Below are 19,878 nucleotides of genomic sequence, written 5' to 3' on the forward strand. Positions count from 1 at the left end.
CCCCACTTGGGAGTACTGTGCTCAGTTCTGGTTGCCTCACTATAGGAAGGATGTGGAAACCATAGAAAGGGTGCAAAGGAAATTTGCAAGGATGTTGCCTGGATTGGGGAGCATGCCTTAGGAAAATAGTTTGAGTGAACTTGGCCTTTTCTCCTTGGAATAATGGAGGATGAGAGGTGACCTGATAGAGGTGTATAAGATGATGAGAGGCATTGATTGGGTGGACAGTCAGAGGCTTTTTCCCAGGGCTGAAATGGTTAGCACAAGGGCACAGTTTTAAGGTGCTTAGCAGTAGGTACAGAGGAGATATCAAGGGCAAGTCTAAAAAAAAAAAAATGCAGAGAGTGGTGAGTGCAAGGAATGAACTGCTGGCGGTGTTGGTGGAGGCGGAACCAATAGGGTATTTTAAGAGACTCCTGGATAGTTATATGGAGCTTAGAAAAATAGAAGGCTATGGGTAGACCTAGGTAGTTCTAAGGTACAGACATGTTCGGCACAGCTTTGCAGGCCGAAGGACCTGTATTGTGCTGTAAGTTTTCTAATACAAAGTACTAATAGACCACCTACCCTTCAGGTCAGCCCTGGCATTCAATATCATGGCAGGTGTGTGACAGATATCAACTTCCTTGGTGCCTGAGGCTCACACCCCTTAGTCCCTTGATCATGTAAAAATACCTACACTTTAAATACTTGGTGCACTAGCTTCCACAACTCACCACAAAATTTCTACAGTCCTTAGTTTAACATGTCTGGCCCCTTATCTTGGCATCATTTCCTTGTTTAATATTGCCCCCACTCATTCTCCTAACCTTCAAAACAGTGAAACTGATCCACAGGAAAAAAGAAACACTTACCTAGAAACCTGCACTAGAAACATTCAGCAAATTGAAAAGCATACCAAGCATACCAAGCCACATTACTGGCATATATACCCATCTTAGTTCTGCAATTGCAACATTATAAGACCAGTTATTCCACTTTAAGCTACTAATCACAAAACCTCACTGTTGTAGCTCACTTTAAGATGCAAATACAATATGGAAACTTGTAAAATTTCTACTTTCACATCAGGAAACTGAAGCATAACGAAAGTGAAGTGGGTAATTAGATCAGTTCATCTGAAGTTCTCCATCTCTGCATGTATCAAAATATTCAGAATGTTATGGTAGAATGGGATCTATAAACAAAGCCAACATCCAGATTCAAAGGGTGTTGGGAGAAATCTTGAGATGAAACACCTTGTTCCGCCATTCCCAGAAGCCGTGCAGCTCAAGTCAGCAATGCAGCTCATGGAAGCACAATTAATTTGCACTGCAATGTGCTTCATCATGTACCCACTTATTCAGAATTAGATGCATAACATCCAGCCAACAAAAACAATGGAGAAAAGAAATGAGAATGCAGCAAGTCAATAAAAGGAAATAAAGACAAACTGTTCTTTTTTTGGAAAGACTGTACATTACAAAATCTATAACTCTTAGACACAATTTATTGAGAATATGGTTCCAAACTTTATAGTCCCAAATAAAGATGTCATTAGATAACTACCTCCTCTCATGGCTCCACGAGGCCCAGCTCCTGCACCACGTTTGTAGTTCTGCTGGTAACCAGATTCCTGTGAAAACACAAATGACACTTGTATAAGATGCTCATGAATCAAGCCATCCATATTGTGCAGATTGGGCACAGGTAAATAGCACTTGAGGAACCTGTCCACCTGTATTCACTCATCTAATTTTACTCTCCAGCTGACATTAAACAGCACAAGAGCAGCAGGGTTGCATTTAATTCTTAGTGTAGTGCCAAATACATCTAGTGATTTCAAAATCTGATAACTAGCCACAGCCATTAATGATTGCATGAAAGGCAAATGCATATTATATAGAATATTGTTTATATAGAATAGAACATCATGACATTGGAGGTTTTTGCTTAAATAGTAAAGGACATGATCAGCAAGCCATGTAGTGGGCATAATATTCAGCAACATTAGACATAGTTGCAACAATACTGATCAGTTACAACAATTAAACTTAAAAACTACAGAAAAACTGGAATATACTTTACAAAAAAGTTTACAATATTTTTAAACAGTTCACATTATTGAATTCAAAGGAAATTATCAAAATACAAATATGTCATCATATAAAACCAAGATCCATTTTCTTGTGGATATACTCACTCAATCCATAATAGGATAAATGAATCTATTATCCAGTGCAAAAGGCAAACTTCAAATACAAAAAATAATGAATAAGCAATAAACATCAAGAACATGAGGTGAAAAATCCTTGAAAGTGAGACCATTGGATGTGAGAACAGTTCTGTGATGAGGCAAGTGAAGTTGAGTGAAGTTATCCCCACTGGTTCAAGATCCTGATGGTTCAGGGGTAGTAACTGCTCCTGAACCTGGTTATGAGAGTCCTGAGGCTCCTGTACTTTCTTCCTGTTGGCAGTTGCGAGAAAAGAGCATGTCCTGGGTGGTAGGATTCCTTGATGATGGATGCAGCTTTCCAGTGACAAAGTTGTTTCTTGTATTTATGCTCAAATGGTGGGGAGGGCTTTACCCATGATAGACTGGGCCATATCAACATCTTTTTGTAGTATTTTCCATTCAAGGGCATTGATATTTCCATACCAGGCTGTGATGCAGCCAGTCAATATACTCTCCACCATACATCTATAGAAGTTAGAGTTTTAGATGTCGTGTTGAATCCTGGCAAACTCCCAAGTAGAGGCACTGCTGTGCTTTCTTCCCAACTGAACTTGCACACTGGGTCCAGGATGCTGCTACAAAACAATAGCACTGAGGAATTTAAAGTTGCTGACCTTCTCCACCTTTGAGGACTTCTGGTTTCCTCCTCCTGAGGTCAATAATAGCTCCTTGGTCTTGCTGACATTGAGTGAGAAGTTCTACAAACAGGAGAAAACCTGAAAGTGCTGGAAATCCAAAGCAAAACACACAAAATGCTGGAGGAACTCAGTACGTTAGGCAGCATCTACGGAAATGAATAAACAGTCAACATTTCAGGCTGAGACCCTTCATCAGGACTGGAAAAAAATAAGGGGGGTCTGAGCAAGGTGGGGAGAGGGGAGGAAACAGCACAAGGTGGCAGGAGATAGGTGAAACCAGCAAAGGGGGAGGGGTTGATGTAAGAGCTGGGAAGTTGATTGGTGAAAGAGATAAGGCCTGGGGGTGGAAGGGGGGGGGGAAATCAGATAGGAGAGGCTAGAAGATAATGGAAGAAAGGGAAGGAGGTGGTGCACTAGGTGGAAGTGATGGGCAGGTAAGGAGATAAGGTGAGAGGGAAAACGGTGAAGGGGGTGGTAGCAATTACCAAAAGTTCAAGAAATTAATATTCATGGTATCAGGTTAGAGGCTACCCAGATGGAATACAAGGTGTTGCTCCTGCAGTCTAAGTCTGGCCTCATCATGGCAGTAGAGGATGCTGTAGACTGACATGTCAAAATGGGAATGGAAAGTGTGTAATTGAAATGGGTGGCCACTGGGAGATACGGCTTTCCCTGGCAGACAGAGTGTAGGTGCTCTGTGAAGCGGTCTCCCAATCTACACAGTGCCACACTGGATAGAGTAGATTACCTTAAACTCACAGGTGAAGTGTCACCTCACCTGGGAGGACCGTCTAGGGTCCTGATTGGTAGTGAAGGAGGAAATACGGCAGCAGGAGTGGCACTTGTTCAGCTTGCAAGGATGACTGCGGGGAGGAAGGTGTGTGGGGAGGGAGTGGTTTAGGGAGCGATCCCTGCAGAAAATGGGGGGTTGGGGTGGAGATTGCTTGGTGGTAGGATTCTGTTGAAAATGGCAGAAGTTATGGAGAATTATGTGCTGGACATCGAGGCTAGTGAGTGGTAGGTGAGGTCAAGAGGAATCCCATTCCTGATGTGGCAGTGGGAGGATGAGGCGAGGACAGACGTGCGCAAAATGGAACAGATGCAGGTGAGGGCAGTGTTAATGGTGGAGGTATGAAAGCCCTCTTCTTTGAAGGGGACACTTCATTGGATCTGAGAGCAGACGTGGTAGGGATAAGGGTATGAGAAGGAAATGGTACTTTTACAAGTGACAGGGTCGGAGTCCAGGTAGCTCTGAGAATTAGAGGGTTTATAAATGATATCAGTTGATAGACTGTCTCCAGAGACAGAATAAAAAGGACGAATGTGTCAAATGGACCAATTGAATTTGAAGGCAGGGTGGAATTTGGAGGCAAAGTTGATGACGTCAACGGGCTCAGCATGGCTGCAGGAAGCAGCAACAATGCAGTCGTTGCTGTAATGGAGGAAGAGTTTGGCAGCAATACCACTGCATCTGCTCTCAGGGTGAGGCTTTTCATTCCTGAACTCATGAGATGTCCTCCTTCAAAGAAAGGGGCTTTCCTTCCTCCAACATCAATCCTACCCTCAGCCACATCTTCCATTTTGTACCTTCTACCCTCACCCCATCCTCCCACTGCCACACCAGGGATAGGGTTCCTCTTGTCCTCACCTACCACTGCACTAGCCACCACATAACTCTAACTTCTGCCATCTCCAACAAGAACCCACCACGTCTTTCCCTCTACCCCTACCACCCCCCCACCATAGGAATCACTCCCTACATGACTCCCTTGTCCATCCATCTCCCTCCTGGCTCTCATCCTTGCAAGCAGATGAAGTGCCACACCTGCCCCTATAACTCTTCCCTCACTACCATTCAGGGCCACAAATGGTCCTTCCAGGTGAGGCGACACTTCACCTACAAGTGTGTTTGGAGGGTGGGGGGGGGGGGGGGGGGGGAGGGGTGGAAGGATCATCAACTAGTGTGGCCTCCTGTATCATCGGTGTGACCCAACATAGATCAGGAGACCGCTTTGACGAGCACCAGAATAAAAAAAAATGGATCTCCTGGTGGCCATCCATTCAGTCCATGGTCTTCTCTACTGCCACAATGAAGCCACTCTGGCGCTCCTCCTTCCCCTTCTCTCCCATCCTATTCTCCCTCCTCCAGCCCTTATCTTTCACCAATCAAATTCCCGGCTCTACTTCACCTATTACCTGCCACCTTGCACTTCTTCCTGCCCTCCCCCACCTTCTTGCTTTGACTTCCCATACCCCCCCAACCAACCAGTCTTGAAGGGTCTCGGCCCAAAGCAGCAACCGTTCATTCATTTCCATAGATGCTGCCCGACTTGGGAGGTCCTTCAGCATTTTGAGTGAGAGGTTGTTATGGCACTACTCAGCCAGATTTTCAATCTCCCTTCTATATGCTGATTCATCACCACCTTGATTTTGCCTACAACAGTGGTGTTACCAGCAAACCTGAATATGGCATTGGAGCCATGCTTAGCCAACTTTTAAAAATCAACAGGGGTCACAAAGTCCCAACTCAATGTATGTATTTACATTTTATGGTGTCAGAATTACTAAATTTACCAATTACAGATGCAAGCAATGCACTAGTAATCAAGCAGTAGCAAATGGACTGAAATAATGAGCAACATTTCTAAATGTGCAACCAAAGATTACACGAGAAGAAACAGTCAAGAGTAATTTAGCAAGTGCAAAATTTAATTTTGAATTGGGGCCTGGGTCCATGTGCAGAATAAAATGGATGTCAAAAGTTTAACTGGTTGCAGTCTGGACACAACTGTTAGGAAGCAAATTCACTGAAGGAATAAATAAATTTCCAGTTTAATAAGAACACTTCATATTTTGGAAAGTCATTCAAGTACAAGTAATTATGCTCAAGTACACTTCCAGAGGATTAGATCAACTTTGAAACCAATTTACAAAGCTCTCCAGCACTAGTGTTTTCTTTCTGGTGTCAGGTTTAATCTACTGGTAAAATGATTTTGCCTTAGCAACCCGCCTCCCCCCCATGAAATGATTCATGTCTAAATGACATGAATCATTTAGAACAGGGGCTCCCAACCAGAGTCCGCAGGCCCCTCAGTTAATGGTAGGGGTCTAAGGTACAAAAAAAGGTTGGGAACCCTCAATTTAGAGGATGGCAAACTTCTAAAGCTTCCATAATTGCAATATACAGTAATGAGAGTGTTGGTGGTGGAATAAAAAAGTTGGGAGCAATTTGAAAGGAAGCAAGAGAACAGGGAAAGTAACTCATTGGACCTTACCTGAATTAGTAATAACTGGAATTCAAATCAAAATTTACCATCAATTTCAATGCTTGTAGGCATTTTTTTAGAAGTAAAAGTACTTGACAATTTTTAATTCAATGCACCAGAAATCCTAATCAAACTGACAAGTCTTGAACCAGGTCAAATTTGATCAAGCTGGTGTAATTAGTTTTGCCACTGAAAATGGATAAATTCACTATTCCTTACCCTTGGAGTGTATGGCATCCCAGGGTATTCTCTATTTGGAAAAGGTCCATATGTTCCATTGGCAGGAATGGGAATTCCTCTGTAACCATCAAATCCTGATGAAAGGAAACAAGGATTCAAGCTCCAAGTAAATACAGCCGACATCAATGATGGTAAAGATGCAGGCAATTTCACTAATCTTTCCAGCTTCTTTAAAGAGTAACTGACCATATCTATCAACAGAGTTATGGACGAATGCTTCTACAGCTACTTAAAAGCTATTCTAGCAACCCTTTTCAATGGCCTCAAAATGTACTGGCCTGCTGCAAAATAAAAAGTACATTGCAAAGATACAAAAGCTATAACTGCATTCATTAGTTCTGAAGTTGCAAACAAAAAGCAACTCAGGCATCTACCTTAAAACATGGAAGTCAAAAAGCACGGGAAATACCTCCACTAAAGCAACAGTGAAATGAAACTTCTTAGTTTTGGTGAATAGTCAACCCAAAATGTTTGTTTCCAACCAATTAATGGCAAGCACCTTAGCCACCAATCCCACCCCTTTCTCTGCATGCTAGAAGCTACACTAAGTCACTTACAGTCTTAACCAAAACCTTCGTTGATTATCTAGGCCAACCATTTCTCCCATAGGTGTAGATTGCCCTACTCTCCGCTTCTCTTCTCGAATTTATTTATTCTTTTAAATGGTGAGGTGGGTTGGGAAAACAAGCAAAATAAAAGGCCTTTATTAGCCCAAATAGGTACAGGTCCTGACAATAGTTTCTCCTTAAACTAAATGGTTAGCAAATCCTAAACCGAACAGCCATCATTTTCCAAAAAAAAAAAAAAAAAATAATCAGTAACTCGAGGCTATTCAAGGCAAATACTATTTTCAGAAGTCAGTTAATTATAAAGGATATCCTGAATGCAGTAGTTGATCCAGGTCATTCTCTTCTCCTTTAACCTACCATGGCCAAATTATACCACTCCCAATTTTGGCTTAAGTTCTAGGGGATTAAGTTCAAGAGCCAGGAGCCAACAGGAAATTAAAGTAAGGCAGGGGCAAGCACAGCAGCCATCTTGAGTGGATGGAGTCAGAGTGGTGATCTTGAGGTTTTAAGCTCTTCGAGGCTTCAGACAGAGAACGCAAAGGAAAGAAAAGCTCAGGTTTGTTTTTCCTTCCCTTCTTTATATCTGCTCAGCAACGCCAGTAGAGATGCCAAGCAGGATAGTTGAATGCTCCTCTTGCAAGATGTGGGTAGGCAGGGAGACCTCCAGTATCCCTAATGACTTCAGAAGCAAGAAGTGCATCCAGCTGCAGCTTCTAACAATCTGCATTAAGGAGCTGGAGCTGGAACTGGGTGAACTCTGAATCATTCAAGAAGCTGAAGAGGTGATAGATAGGATGTATGGAGAGGTAGTTACACCCAAGGTACAGAACACAGGAAACTGACAGTCAATAAGGGGAAGGGGTTAAGGAGCCAGTGCTAAGTACCCCTGTGGCCATGCCACTCGACCACAGGTACATCATGGTCGGGGAGGGGGAGGTGATGACCTAACAGGAAAGTCACAGTGGTCGAGTCTCTGGCACTATCTACCTCTGACCTCTGGGGGGGGGGGGGGGGAAGAGAAGAGGAGAAAAGGCACACTGTGGTGATAGGGGATTCGTTAGTTAGGGGAACAGCAAGCGATTCTGTGGGTGAGAATGAGACTCCCAGACAGCATGTTGCCAGAGTATCTCAGGTCGAGTCCTCAGCATTCTTAAGTGGGAAGGTGAACAGCCAGAAGTTGTGGTTCATGTAGGTACCAATGACATGGGTAGGATGACTGATAATGTTCTGCAAAGGGAGTTCAGGGAGTTAAGTGCCAAGTTAAGGGCAGGACCTCCAGGATTGTGATCTCAGGACTGCTACCCATGCCACGTGCTAGTGAGGACAGAAAGAGGAAGATGATACAGTTTAAACACTTGGCTGAGGAGTTGGTGTTGGAGGGAGGGCATAAGACTTTTGGATCATTGGGCTCTCTTCCAGGGAAAGTGAGACCTGTACAGAAAGGAGTTTGAAAATGAACTGGAGAGGGACTAATATCCTACTGGGAAGGTTTGTTAATGCTGCACTGTGGGGTTTTAAAAAAAAATTGCAGGGGGATGGCAACCAGAGTGCCAGAACAGTTAGCGGAGAGGTTGTGGAGGCAGATGTTGGCAAGACCTCAAATTTAGGAATCAAAGGTTGAGCATGGTACAACTAGTGTCCTGAGCAGCATACATTTCAATGCAAGTAGTATATAAGGAAAGGCATATGACAGTGCAGAAGATAAGGTTCACAAACAAAGGCAATGTGCAGGGAGGAGAGGCTGTTGGTAGGACAAAATTACAGTCAACACGGCGAATTGCATCGTAAAAGGACCCATACAAATCAAAAAAGGGTCCATACAGGACTGAAGGTGTTATATTTGAATGCGTGCAGTATACGGAACAAGGTAGATGAACTTGTAGCACAGTTGCAGATTGGCAGTTTATGATGTAGGCATCACTGAATCATGGCTGAAAGGTCATAGCTGGGAGCTTAATGGTCAAGGATACACACTGGATCAAAAAGGACAGGCAGAAAGGCAGAGGGGTAGGCATTCCTCTATTGGTAAAAGAATGAAATCAAATCATTAGAAAGTAGTGACAGAGGGTCAGAAGGCACTGAATCATCATGGAGACAGCCCAGGAACTGCATAGGTAAAAAGACCCTGATGGAAGTTGTATACAGACCCCCAAAACAATAGTGGTTTACAAATTACAAGAAGATAGAAAATACAATGTTGCAATAGTCATGGGAACTTCAATATGCAGGTAGGTTGGGAAAATCAGGTTTGCGCTATATTCCAGAGGGGTAATATCTAGAGTGCCAATGAGATCTACAGCAGCTTATGGCTGATTGAGCTCACTAGGGGATCATCCATTCTGGATTGGGCATTCTGCAATGAACCAGAATTGATCAGAGACCTTAAGGTAAAAGAGCCCTTAGAGACAAGTGATTATAATATGATAAAATTCACACTGAAATTTGAGAAGGAGAAGCTAAAGTCAGATGTATCAGTATTACATTGGAGTAAAGCGAATTACAGAGGCATGAGAGAGGAATTGGCCTGAACTGATTGGTCAAGAACACTGGCAGGGATAATGGCAAAGCAGCAATGGCTGGGATATCTGGAAGCAATTTGGAAGGTACAGGATATATACATCCCAGAGGAAGGAATACTCCAAGAGGCAAGATGACACAACCGTGGCTAACAAGAGAAGTCAAAGCCAACATAAAAGCCAAAGAGAGCATATAATAGAGCAAAAATTAATGGGAAGTTGGAGGATTGAGAAGCTTTTAAAAACCAGAAGGTAACTAAATAAAGTCAATCAGGTAAAAAAATGGAATACGAAAGTAAGCTAGCCAGAGTGGATAGCAGACCACTGGAAAATGAAGCTGGAGAGGGAGCAATGGGGGACAACGAAATGGTGAACAAACTGAAGTAGTATTTTGCATCAGTCTTCACTGTGGAGGACACTAGCAGTATGGTGGAAGTTCCAGGTGTCAGGGGTCATGAAGTGCGTGAAGTTACCACAATTATAGGAAGCTTCTTGGAGAAACTGCAAGGTCTGAAAGTAGATAAGTCACTTGGACCAGATGGTGTACACCCCAGAGTTCTGCTGAAGAGATCGTGAAGGCATTAGTAATGAACTTTCAAGAAATCACTAGATTCTGGAATGGTTCTGGAAGAGTGGAAAATTGCAAGTGTCACTTTACTCTTCAAGGGAGAGAGGCAGAAGGAAACTACAGGCCAGTTAGTCTGACCTCAGTGGTTGGGATGATGTTGGTGTTGATTAATAAGGATCAGGTCTCAGTACTTGGAGGCATATGATAAAATAGGCCATATTCAGCGTGGTTTTCTCAAAGGAAAATCTTGCCTGATAAGTCTTTTGGAATTCTTTGAAGAAATAACAAGCAGGATAGACAGGAGAATCACTTTATGTTGAGTACTTGGATTTTCAGGAGGCCTTTCACAAGGTGTCACACACAAGGGTGCTTAACAAGCTATAAGCCCATGGTATTGCAGGAAAGATTCTAGCATGGATTAAGCAGTGGCTGATTGGCAGGAGGCAGGAGGCAGGAAGTGGGAATAAAGGGGTCTTTTTCTGGTTGACTGCCAGTGACTAGTGTATGCCCTCTTTGGCTTTGCCAGAGACTGTCTGGCAGGGGTCTTTGTTGGGACCAATTCTTTGTTATATTTCAATGATTTGATGATGGAATTGATGGCTTTGTTGCAAAGTTTACAGACAATGTGAGACAAGTGGAAGGGCAGGTAGTTTTGAGGTAGAGTTGCTACAGAAGGACATAGCTAGGAGAATGGGTGAAGTAGTGGCAGATGCAATACAGTGCTAGGAAGTGAATGGTCGTGCATTTTGGTAGAGTAAACCCTTTCATTTCCTATTTTCTAAATGGAGAGAAAATACAAAAAAAAGGTACAAAGGGACTTGCAAATCCTTGTGCAAGATATCCCAATGGTTAATTTGCAGGTTGAGTGCAGTGAGGAAGGTAACTTCAATGTTAACATTCATTCCAAGCAGACTAGTACATAAAGCAAGGATGTAATGTTGAGACTTTATAAAGTACTGTGGAGGCCTCACTTGGAGTATTGTGAGCAGTTTTGGGCCCCTTAGAAGGGATGCGCTGACACTGGATAAGGTTCAAAGGTATTTCATAAAATGCGGATGACACGAAGCTGGGTGGCAGTGTTAGCTGTGAAGAGGATGCTAAGAGGATGCAGGGTGACTTGGATAGGTTAGGTGAGTGGACAAATTCATGGCAGATGCAATTTAATGTGGATAAATGTGAGGTTATCCACCTTGGTGGCAAGAACAGGAAAACAGATTATCTGAATGGTGGCCGATGAGGAAAACGGGAGGTGCAACAAGAGCTGGGTGTCATTATACACCAGTCATTGAAAGTGGGCATGTAGGTACAGCAGGCGGTGAAAAAGGCAAATGGTATGCTAGCATTCATAGCAAGAGGATTAGAGTACAGGAGCAGGGAGGTACTACTGCAGTTGTACAAGGTGGTGAGACCACACCCTGGAGTATTGTGTGCAGTTTTGGTCCCCTAATCTGAGGAAAGACATCCTTGCCATAGAGGGAGTACAAAGAAGGTTCACCAGATTGATTCCTGGGATGGCAGGACTTTCATATAAGGAAAGACTGGATTGACTGGGCTTATACTCGTTGGAATTTAGAAGATTGAGGGGGGGATCTTATTGAAACATATAAAATCCTAAAGGGATTGGACAGGCTAGATGCAGGAAGATTATTCCCGATGTTGGGAAAGTCCAGAACGAGGGGTCACAGTTTGAGGATAAAGGGGAAGCCTTTTAGGACCGAGATTAGGAAAAACTTCTTCATACAGAGAGTGGTGAATCTGTGGAATTCTCTGCCACAGAAAACAGTTGAGGCCAGTTCATTGGCTATATTTAAGAGGGAGTTAGATATGGCCCTTGTGGCTAAAGGGATCGGGGGTATGGGGGGGGGAAGGCTGGTGCAGGGTTCTGAGTTGGATGATCAGCCATGATGGTACTGAATGGTGGTGCAGGCTTGAAGGGCTGAATGGCCTACTCTTGCACCTACTTTCTATGTTTCTATGATTCCAGGATTCAATGGCTTGTCATATGAACAGTATTTGATGGCTCTGAGCCTGCATTCACTATAATTCTGAAGAATAACAGGTGAGCTCATTGAAACCTGCCAAATGGTGAAAAGGCTTTGATAGAGTGGACGTTTCCTATGGTGAAAGAGTCTAAGGCCAGAGGACACAGCTTCAGGGTGTCCTTTTGGAACAGAGATGAGGAGGAACTTCTTTAGCCAGAGAGTGGCAAGTCTGGAATTCTTTGCCACAGACAGCTGTGGAGGCCAAATCTTTATGTACGTTTAAGGCAGAGGTCAACAGATTATAGATCAGTCAGGGCATGAAGGGATTCGGGGAGAAGGCAGGAGATTGGGGCTGAGGGGAAAATTGGATCAGGCATGATGAAATGGTGGAGCAGGCTCAATGGGCCAAATGGCCTAATTCTGTTTCTACGTCATGGTCTTATGGTAATGCTGCAGCCCTATAAAACTCTTATTAAACCACGTGGAGTACTATGTTCAGTTCTGGTCACCTCATTATAGGAAGAATGTGAAAGTTTCAGAGAGGGCAAAGAAGAGTAATTGGAGTATACAGGAAATAAAGTGTTTTCTGAATCTCCTAAAAGAACCAGAATCGATAGTTGGCTCAATAGCTCCCCCCCCGCCTTGCAATGTAATGACTTGGTAGATGTGCACAATGAAACCACATATGAACCAGTCAACGAATCAAAACTTGTTCAGTCATGACCTTGTTGTATGCATGTACAAGTTTTTCCTCAGCTCATCTCCACATCCTTCTTGTTCAATTGGTTAAATTTTGTGTATTTTGAATGCACAATGACAGCCTACATATGGTATTAAATTCCATGGAAGGAAAACAGTCATTCAGGTGAGAGGAAATGAAGCTTTTAAGTTGAGAGAAGAGAGTCATAGAAAAGTACAACACAGAAACAGGCCCTTTGGCCCATCTAATCCATGTGAAACCATTTAAATTCCCATCGACCTGCACTAGAGCTCTGAAAAATAACGGGAGAGCTCATTGAAACCTACCAGATGGTGAAAGGCTTTGATAGAGTGATGGGTACTACCTTCCATGTACCCATCCAAATTTCTCAAACATTGAAATCAAACTTGCATGCACCACTTGCACTGGCAACTCAAATCTCAAATGCTCCAAGTAGTTTCCCTCATGTTTCCCTTGAATTTTTCACCATATCACCCTTAACCCATAACCTCTAGTTGTAGTTCAACCCAACCTCAGTGGAAAAAAGCCTATTTACATTTACCCCATCTATACCCCCCTCAGTTTTATATACCTCAAATCTCCTCTCAATCTTCTACATTCCAACGAATAAAGTCCTAACTTATTCAATCTTCCAAAACAACTGAGTCCTCCAGACCCAGCCACATCCTTGTAAATTTTCTCTGAACTTTTTCAAACTCACTTGCGTGTTTCTTGTAGGTAGGTGACCAAAATTACACACAATGCCCCCAATTAGGCCTCACCAATGTCTTATACTTCAACATATCCCACCTCCTGTACTCACTGATTTATGAAGACTAATGTGCCAAAAGCTTTAAGACCCTATCAATCTGTGACTCCACTTGAAGTTCTACCACACTCCTCAGTGCCCTACCATTCACTGTACCATAGCTGGTCCCAACAAAGTCCAACACCTCATCTCACATGTGATGTAGGTGAGGCGGACTACTATGGCACTCAACGGACTCCATGTTAATCTACAAAAACAGCTCAATTTCCGCCTTTGATGCCTCTCCTTTTCCGGGTGGTTGGGGTTCTGTTGAAGGCCCTGACCCGACTTTGGTTCTTTGCAGTGGTGGGACCTGCTCCTGCGGGCAACACAACCAGCCGCTTTTCAACATCCCAAGGATGCAGCCTAGAAGATGAGCAAGTCTTCGGGGTTTGAGCTTTCACGGCCCTGTGGATGGGCTGATTCTAAGCCAGTGTCGACAACTAAAGCGTTATGGGAGAAACTGGAACATTGGGAACAGTGTATCAGTTGGAGGCTCTGTACTTGGCGAATCGCGCTCTCTCCCTCTTTCTCATTGGTAGGGGAAGAGATTGTTGCCGATTCTCCAGGCAGAGAACTCAGGAAAAGAAAAGCGGCGCAAGACACTTTTAACACAGCAAATCAGCAAGTTGCTTTGTTATGTCTCCCCTTTCTATAGGGGCAGAGAGCCTGTGGTGCATCCAATTGTTGGGTGAACGATTAGTTTTTGTTGTACTGCAGACTGTGGTCTTTGCTATTGCTTGCTTGGTAGGTGCTGATGCTTTTTTGCAGTAGTGGATGGGGGTAGGGCAGGGTCATTGCTTTGCTGCTACTTGTGCATGGGAGGGCCAGTAGGGGTGCTTTGGAGTTCTAACACTTGTAACTGTCACTCATTCTTCGGGGACACATCTGTTTTTGGGGATGTCTGCAAAGAACAAGAATTTCAGGATGTATATTGAATACACTTCTCTGAAAATAAATGGAACTATTGTCTACATTAAATTCCACCTGCCATTTTTCAGCTCATTTTCCCACTTGGTCCAAATCCCACTGCAAGCCATGATAGCCTTCCTTGCTACACCCCTATTCTCTGCGTCATTCGCAAATGTTGATGTGGTTCAGGGACAAAGTTCGGGATTTTACATGTTTAAATATTTAACTCAGGCCTTTGGAAAAAGTCCAGATGCTCCAAGGAAATTCTATCAAGAGTCGCTCCATGCATTTCAGAAAGTCCATCTGGGAAGAAAAGTATCTAAATGCCTGAAAGTTGTCACATTTTTCCCCATCATGATTATGCATTGGCTGTTACAATACTCAAAATTTGTGCAGATTGTGTATTCCAATGACAAAGCCTGGCTTTTAGAGTTTTACTGCAATTCATTGCTCATGAAACTAGCAAAGTTCATATAGCGATTCATTACTAGGATGATATTCATTTTAGTCAAGTGCTGAGTTCTCATAGTTGGTGTCAAGAGACAGCATGCAACATGCTCAAGTCTTTGCAACAAGTGTAGTTTCAGTTGGCCTTTCAAAGTTGAAGAACACAGAGGACTATCAAGACTAGAGCATGTTGGATGCATTCCTTCAACAGCACATCCAATTATGGCAAAATTTCATGGGGCATTGTTGGAAATCCACGGCGCGAACAGACATTTACATCTTGCAAATGCTCCCAAAGAATCCTACCAACTTCCATAGGCAAGGAAAACAGCAAACTCTTTAGTTCAAGTAGATAAGTAATTGTGCTGATTTTCCCCAAAGCCAAGGGGTCAAGTACTCATTTTTTTTTGTTTTAGTACTTTAAATGGAAACTCTGATCTTGAAGACTGTTGATCTGAGCTTAAAAGGCATTCAACCCAGTTTATTCCTCCACTGATTTCATACATCAAACTTTTTCCTCCATAACAAGGAATTTGTATATGCTTAAAAGTTAATGTGCTACACATCCCATTTGGAAGTTTTATTGGAATTCTAGTATAACTTTTGGTTTGACATCATAAAATATATGAACAGAACTAGAAGCAAAACCGTATCAAACCTTTCCGGGTATCTTCAATTTATCCAGGTAGTAAACCAGTCAGGTGATACTTGTGTGAGGATTTCCCAACCAGCTACTAATATCTAAACTTGGAGTAGTTGTCACATTAGCTGACCAGAGGACGCATTCAAGTGATGAAAACCCATTAGGATTCAGCAGGACTGAGTAATCATTGCCAACTCCAAAAATGGTTTTCAACTCAATGAAGACTGCACCAAATAGTCTTTGCAGATCATCTCAGCACCAAGTCAACAAAAGCATTGAAACAGGCTACTCAAGTTGATTAGAACAGACAATACTTGTATCCTGAAACAATTACTACAGCTCAAGACAATTTCCAAAACAGGGATTTTCTACAACAAATGATAGAGGAAGTGCCAGAACTGCCAACTTTGTTACCTCCAGCCAAGAGCAAACCACCTCAGTCAAACTTCAGCTGAAAGATGGTACCAGGTGTAGCATCCTAGCACTGGCAGCCTCATCTTTGTTAGGACTTGACCTAGTACCAGCTCAGAAGAAAATATTATTGAATAACCCATAGCTAGCTCAAGTTTCATTTCCCAAGAATACCCATTTTTCTATCAGGAATATTTAAACTTACCTATTTGTACACCTTTGTATCCATTGCTAGAGCTGCGGTAAGCATTAGCAACTCCTCTGCTACCTCGTGAAGTCCCCCGCACAGCACCTCTGCTCCCAAAATAAGCTTGGTTTGGTCTTGGCAAAGTACTTTGCTGATTGTGAGTTAAAAATACTGGGGTCCCATTGGTTACAGTTGTAGTTTCATCTATGAAACAAAATAAAGGCAAATTCCAATTCTAGTTTGTCATGACTACCAGGATAAAACATCTAAGAATGTACAATCTACCACTTCAAACTTGGAAATATTTTCCTTTCAAGCCATTGACGCACAAAAAGTAGATTCAAGATTAGTAGAAGCCAAGGCGTTCATGTACACTTCAAATAGTAATAGTACAATTTCAATACCTGGCAAAGAATCTTGAGTCAGTGCATTTTGCTCCACTATATATGTAGACGGTAGAGAGATGGGCTGGGGTGGTGTCTGAGTACTAGCGGTAATCAAACTTTGGTTGTAGACAGGAGAATACGGACTTTCAGATTTCACTTCCTGCTGATCACCTCGTGGAGGCAGAGGGGCATTAACTTTGAACACCTGAAAAAGAATGAAGTAAATTACCCTCAATACAGCATGTTAACCTTCAATTCAACATACTACTCTGGACACCGTTAGCAGGATCTTCAAAGCCCTGTCAAATCCTCTACCTCCTCCACTCTACAATTCAAAGGGGCACAGCATATTTAGATCCAGACAATTTTGTGGGGGAACCCTACAGGCTAGACAGCATCTGCAGAGCAAAGCCACTGAAATTTATGGTTCAAGTCCTGCATCAGGCTGATACAGTAACAGATGTTGCTCATGCTGGTGAGCTCCTCCAGTAGATTGGTTGTCGCTCTTGATTCAAGCACAAGCACCTGCTGCTTCTTTTATCCCCAAATATTTAGACCTAGTTTGATTGTGTAAGAGGCCAAGTCCTCATGTGTACCCTGATTTATTCAGGTAATCAGAGTTTCTCTGCTGCTAGGCAGAAGCCCTAACATTTGAAAATCTAGCAAAGTATGAACTTTAAATGTGGGTGGTACTGCTTCTGCAAAGGTTCCATAGCTAGGAAATTTGAAAACTCTGGTAACATCAAAACCATTCTGATCCAAGTCTGCCAAGTCCCACATCTGTCTATCCCACAACCTTTCCCGTTGGTCTTTACCCTTGAAAGCTCAGCTTAAGAAAAGCTAGAGGTTTGTTATAAGTGGGCCATTTCATTTCAAATTTGCAGTTTAGTTTAATAAGCAAAGCAGCAAAAAAATAAAAAAAAATTTAAAAATCGCCATGGTCAGTAAAGTGCCAAAACATTACAAATTCTGGGCAAGACTCGAAATGGGGGTGATCATCAAGCACCAATACAAAATTACAATCAGATAAAACTGGATCAAAATTTACAATATGAATCAAGTGGTTTAAAAATACAAGTTAAATGTACTGGATTGAGGAGGATACAGTTACTTTCAGTTACAGGAACAACTCAAGTTGTTTGAAATTTACTCTTAAAGCTTGTATCACACTTTGATTGCATGCTTTATGCTACAAACTTGATATGAAATAATAAACTTCATCTTGTTGCTATTTAAGACAGGACTAAAGTTATACTACAACTCAAAATAACCAAAATGAATTTCTTATTGCCAAACACCAAATCAACAGACAAAGAATGTAAGTTGCTCAGTTGGACAGCAATCTAACTAACTTAAATATGGAAAATCCTGTCCAAAGACAAACTCATTAACAACAAAGAAAGCTCCCTCTACTGCTGAAGCTGCAGAAGTGCCACCTGATTCAGTCAATACCAGCCTTTCAAAATAACAGAAACATCCAATGTTTCATACTCAAGTCAGCTTGCAAAATTTGGTTTAGAATACTGACTCAAATGCATGCCCTTTTCCACTTTGGGAACCCAATTATTTCATTTTGCTATATATCATTTGCTAACAACGATCTTACCAAGCAATTAATAAGCTTTGGTGATTTGTAGAACTGCGAAAGCAAACAAGTTTGGTTGGACTCCTCATGAACTTGATCTAAAACTATGCTTGATTTACTTTAAGTAGAAAAGAACATGCAAAATGAACATCTTTACTTTTAAACAGACATACAATGGTACAACTATCATTATTTTAACAAGCTAGTAGGAGTGCCCAATGGCAACTTAACATTTAGCTTCATTTGATCAACCCAAATGCCATGCTTTTTAGGAACTCGGAGGTATCATCTCCAAATACGGAATAGATGCAAGACCTCATTTTATCCCAAGCATCCCATATACAACAAATTGCCTTGGCAAAGGAATGCCAAGACAACAAGATGTCAGCAAAGTTAAACCAGTCTCAGTCACTCACAGTGTGCATAGACTGAAAGGGTGTGGTCTTCACGCTAACTGGAGAACTGCTTACTGGAGTCTGCTGTACTTGTCCTTGGGATGCTGGAGTTATTGCTGTGCTTGAAGTGGTCTGGTCACTGGTCAAAGAGGTCACCTGCTACAGTTGATAGAAGAGGAAAATTGAATCAAAATAGCCAGTGGTTACTGGTTTTCAAACAGACAATTAAATATTTGCCAAAGATAACTGGTCAACATGCAGAGGATTAGTCCATATTGACCACAAACATACAATTTGCTAATTTAATGCCTTGGTGGTTTTAAAAGTAGATTGCAACAATCAGAAATAAGAAAGTGGTAGCAGTAATGTTGGTTAGGTGCAAAATCGATGCAAGAAACTTACCATTGTTTGGATTTAGACCTGCAGCCAAAATCCTCCCTCAAATCTAAGCATGAAAAATATAATTGCACATGCTGGGATTTGAATTAACAGCAAATGCTAGAACTCTAGTAAAGCAGCATCTGCTGAAAGAAATCAGTTAGTGTTTTGGTTCAGCAATCCTTGGTAAGAACTAGGGAACTTGAAGTTACCAACTGAAACATTGACTGGTTTCTCTTTCCACAGTTGCTGCCTGACTGGCTGTATTCTTCCCAGTGTGTGAGTCAAGAATAGTAATCTCCTGTGTAATAACATCCATTTGTTATTTTAACATATTTTAATGTTTCAGCCAAGTCATATTCCCCCTATTTGTCCTGCAAAGTTGAAGGCAATGATTCTCTGCTTCCACTTATGCCGGTTTCATTCTTGGATATTTAACTATTTTGCTTTGCAATTTATCATACTCTTAAATATCTTTCCAAGCAAGTCTGATGTTGTAACACTGTATTACTCTGCTGCAGTTAGATATTTCTAAATAATATTTACTGATAGCAGTGATGTTATTTTCCTAAGGTTGTGACCAATTTGAAAATCACTCAAAAAGCTAGAGCTGAAATTACAAAACTGCCAAGCTGCTAAGTTTACAGAAATTTACATAGTCCAATACCAAATTTTAATTGTTACACCCATTATGAAAAGTGAACTTGCTGAAAACTTTGATCATCTTAGTCTTATGGCTTTAAAAGCTCATGGCAATTGGGATTTTTGGAAAAAAATTGGATGCATTCTGTGCACAACATTAAAGAGAACTAATCTCACTAAGGTTTTTTTTAAAAAAACTGAAGTGATACATTTTAGAAGGTTGAACTTGAGACACAGGGTTAATGGCGGGACTCTTAGCAGTGTGGAGGCACAGAGAGATCCTGGGGTTAATATCCATACCTGAACTAAAGTTGCTGTGCAAGTTGATTGGGTAGGTTAAAGTATATGGTGTGTTGGACTTCATCTGTCAGGGTATTGAGTTGAAGAGTT

At 42.0% G+C, this 19,878-nt stretch overlaps 1 protein-coding gene across 4 annotated transcripts in view; it reads right to left on the reverse strand.

The window, feature by feature from the left end:
- The window catches only part of caprin2 (caprin family member 2), a 50,208-nt gene that overhangs the window by 5,120 nt on the left and 25,210 nt on the right, over positions 1 to 19,878 (reverse strand). For 3 of the 4 annotated variants that reach the window (XM_072269419.1, XM_072269417.1, XM_072269416.1), the window contains 5 exons: positions 18,490 to 18,627; positions 16,507 to 16,693; positions 16,121 to 16,306; positions 6,339 to 6,433; positions 1,549 to 1,615 (listed from right to left, as the gene is read on the reverse strand). In XM_072269419.1, coding sequence (XP_072125520.1) covers positions 1,549 to 1,615; positions 6,339 to 6,433; positions 16,121 to 16,306; positions 16,507 to 16,693; positions 18,490 to 18,627 — 673 coding nt within the window. The remainder of the gene's footprint in view (positions 1 to 1,548; positions 1,616 to 6,338; positions 6,434 to 16,120; positions 16,307 to 16,506; positions 16,694 to 18,489; positions 18,628 to 19,878) is intronic. The other variant, XM_072269418.1, reaches the window with a different exon arrangement.

The sequence above is a fragment of the Mobula birostris genome, chromosome 9, assembly GCF_030028105.1.
Source record: "Mobula birostris isolate sMobBir1 chromosome 9, sMobBir1.hap1, whole genome shotgun sequence".
Classification (NCBI taxonomy): domain Eukaryota; kingdom Metazoa; phylum Chordata; class Chondrichthyes; order Myliobatiformes; family Myliobatidae; genus Mobula; species Mobula birostris.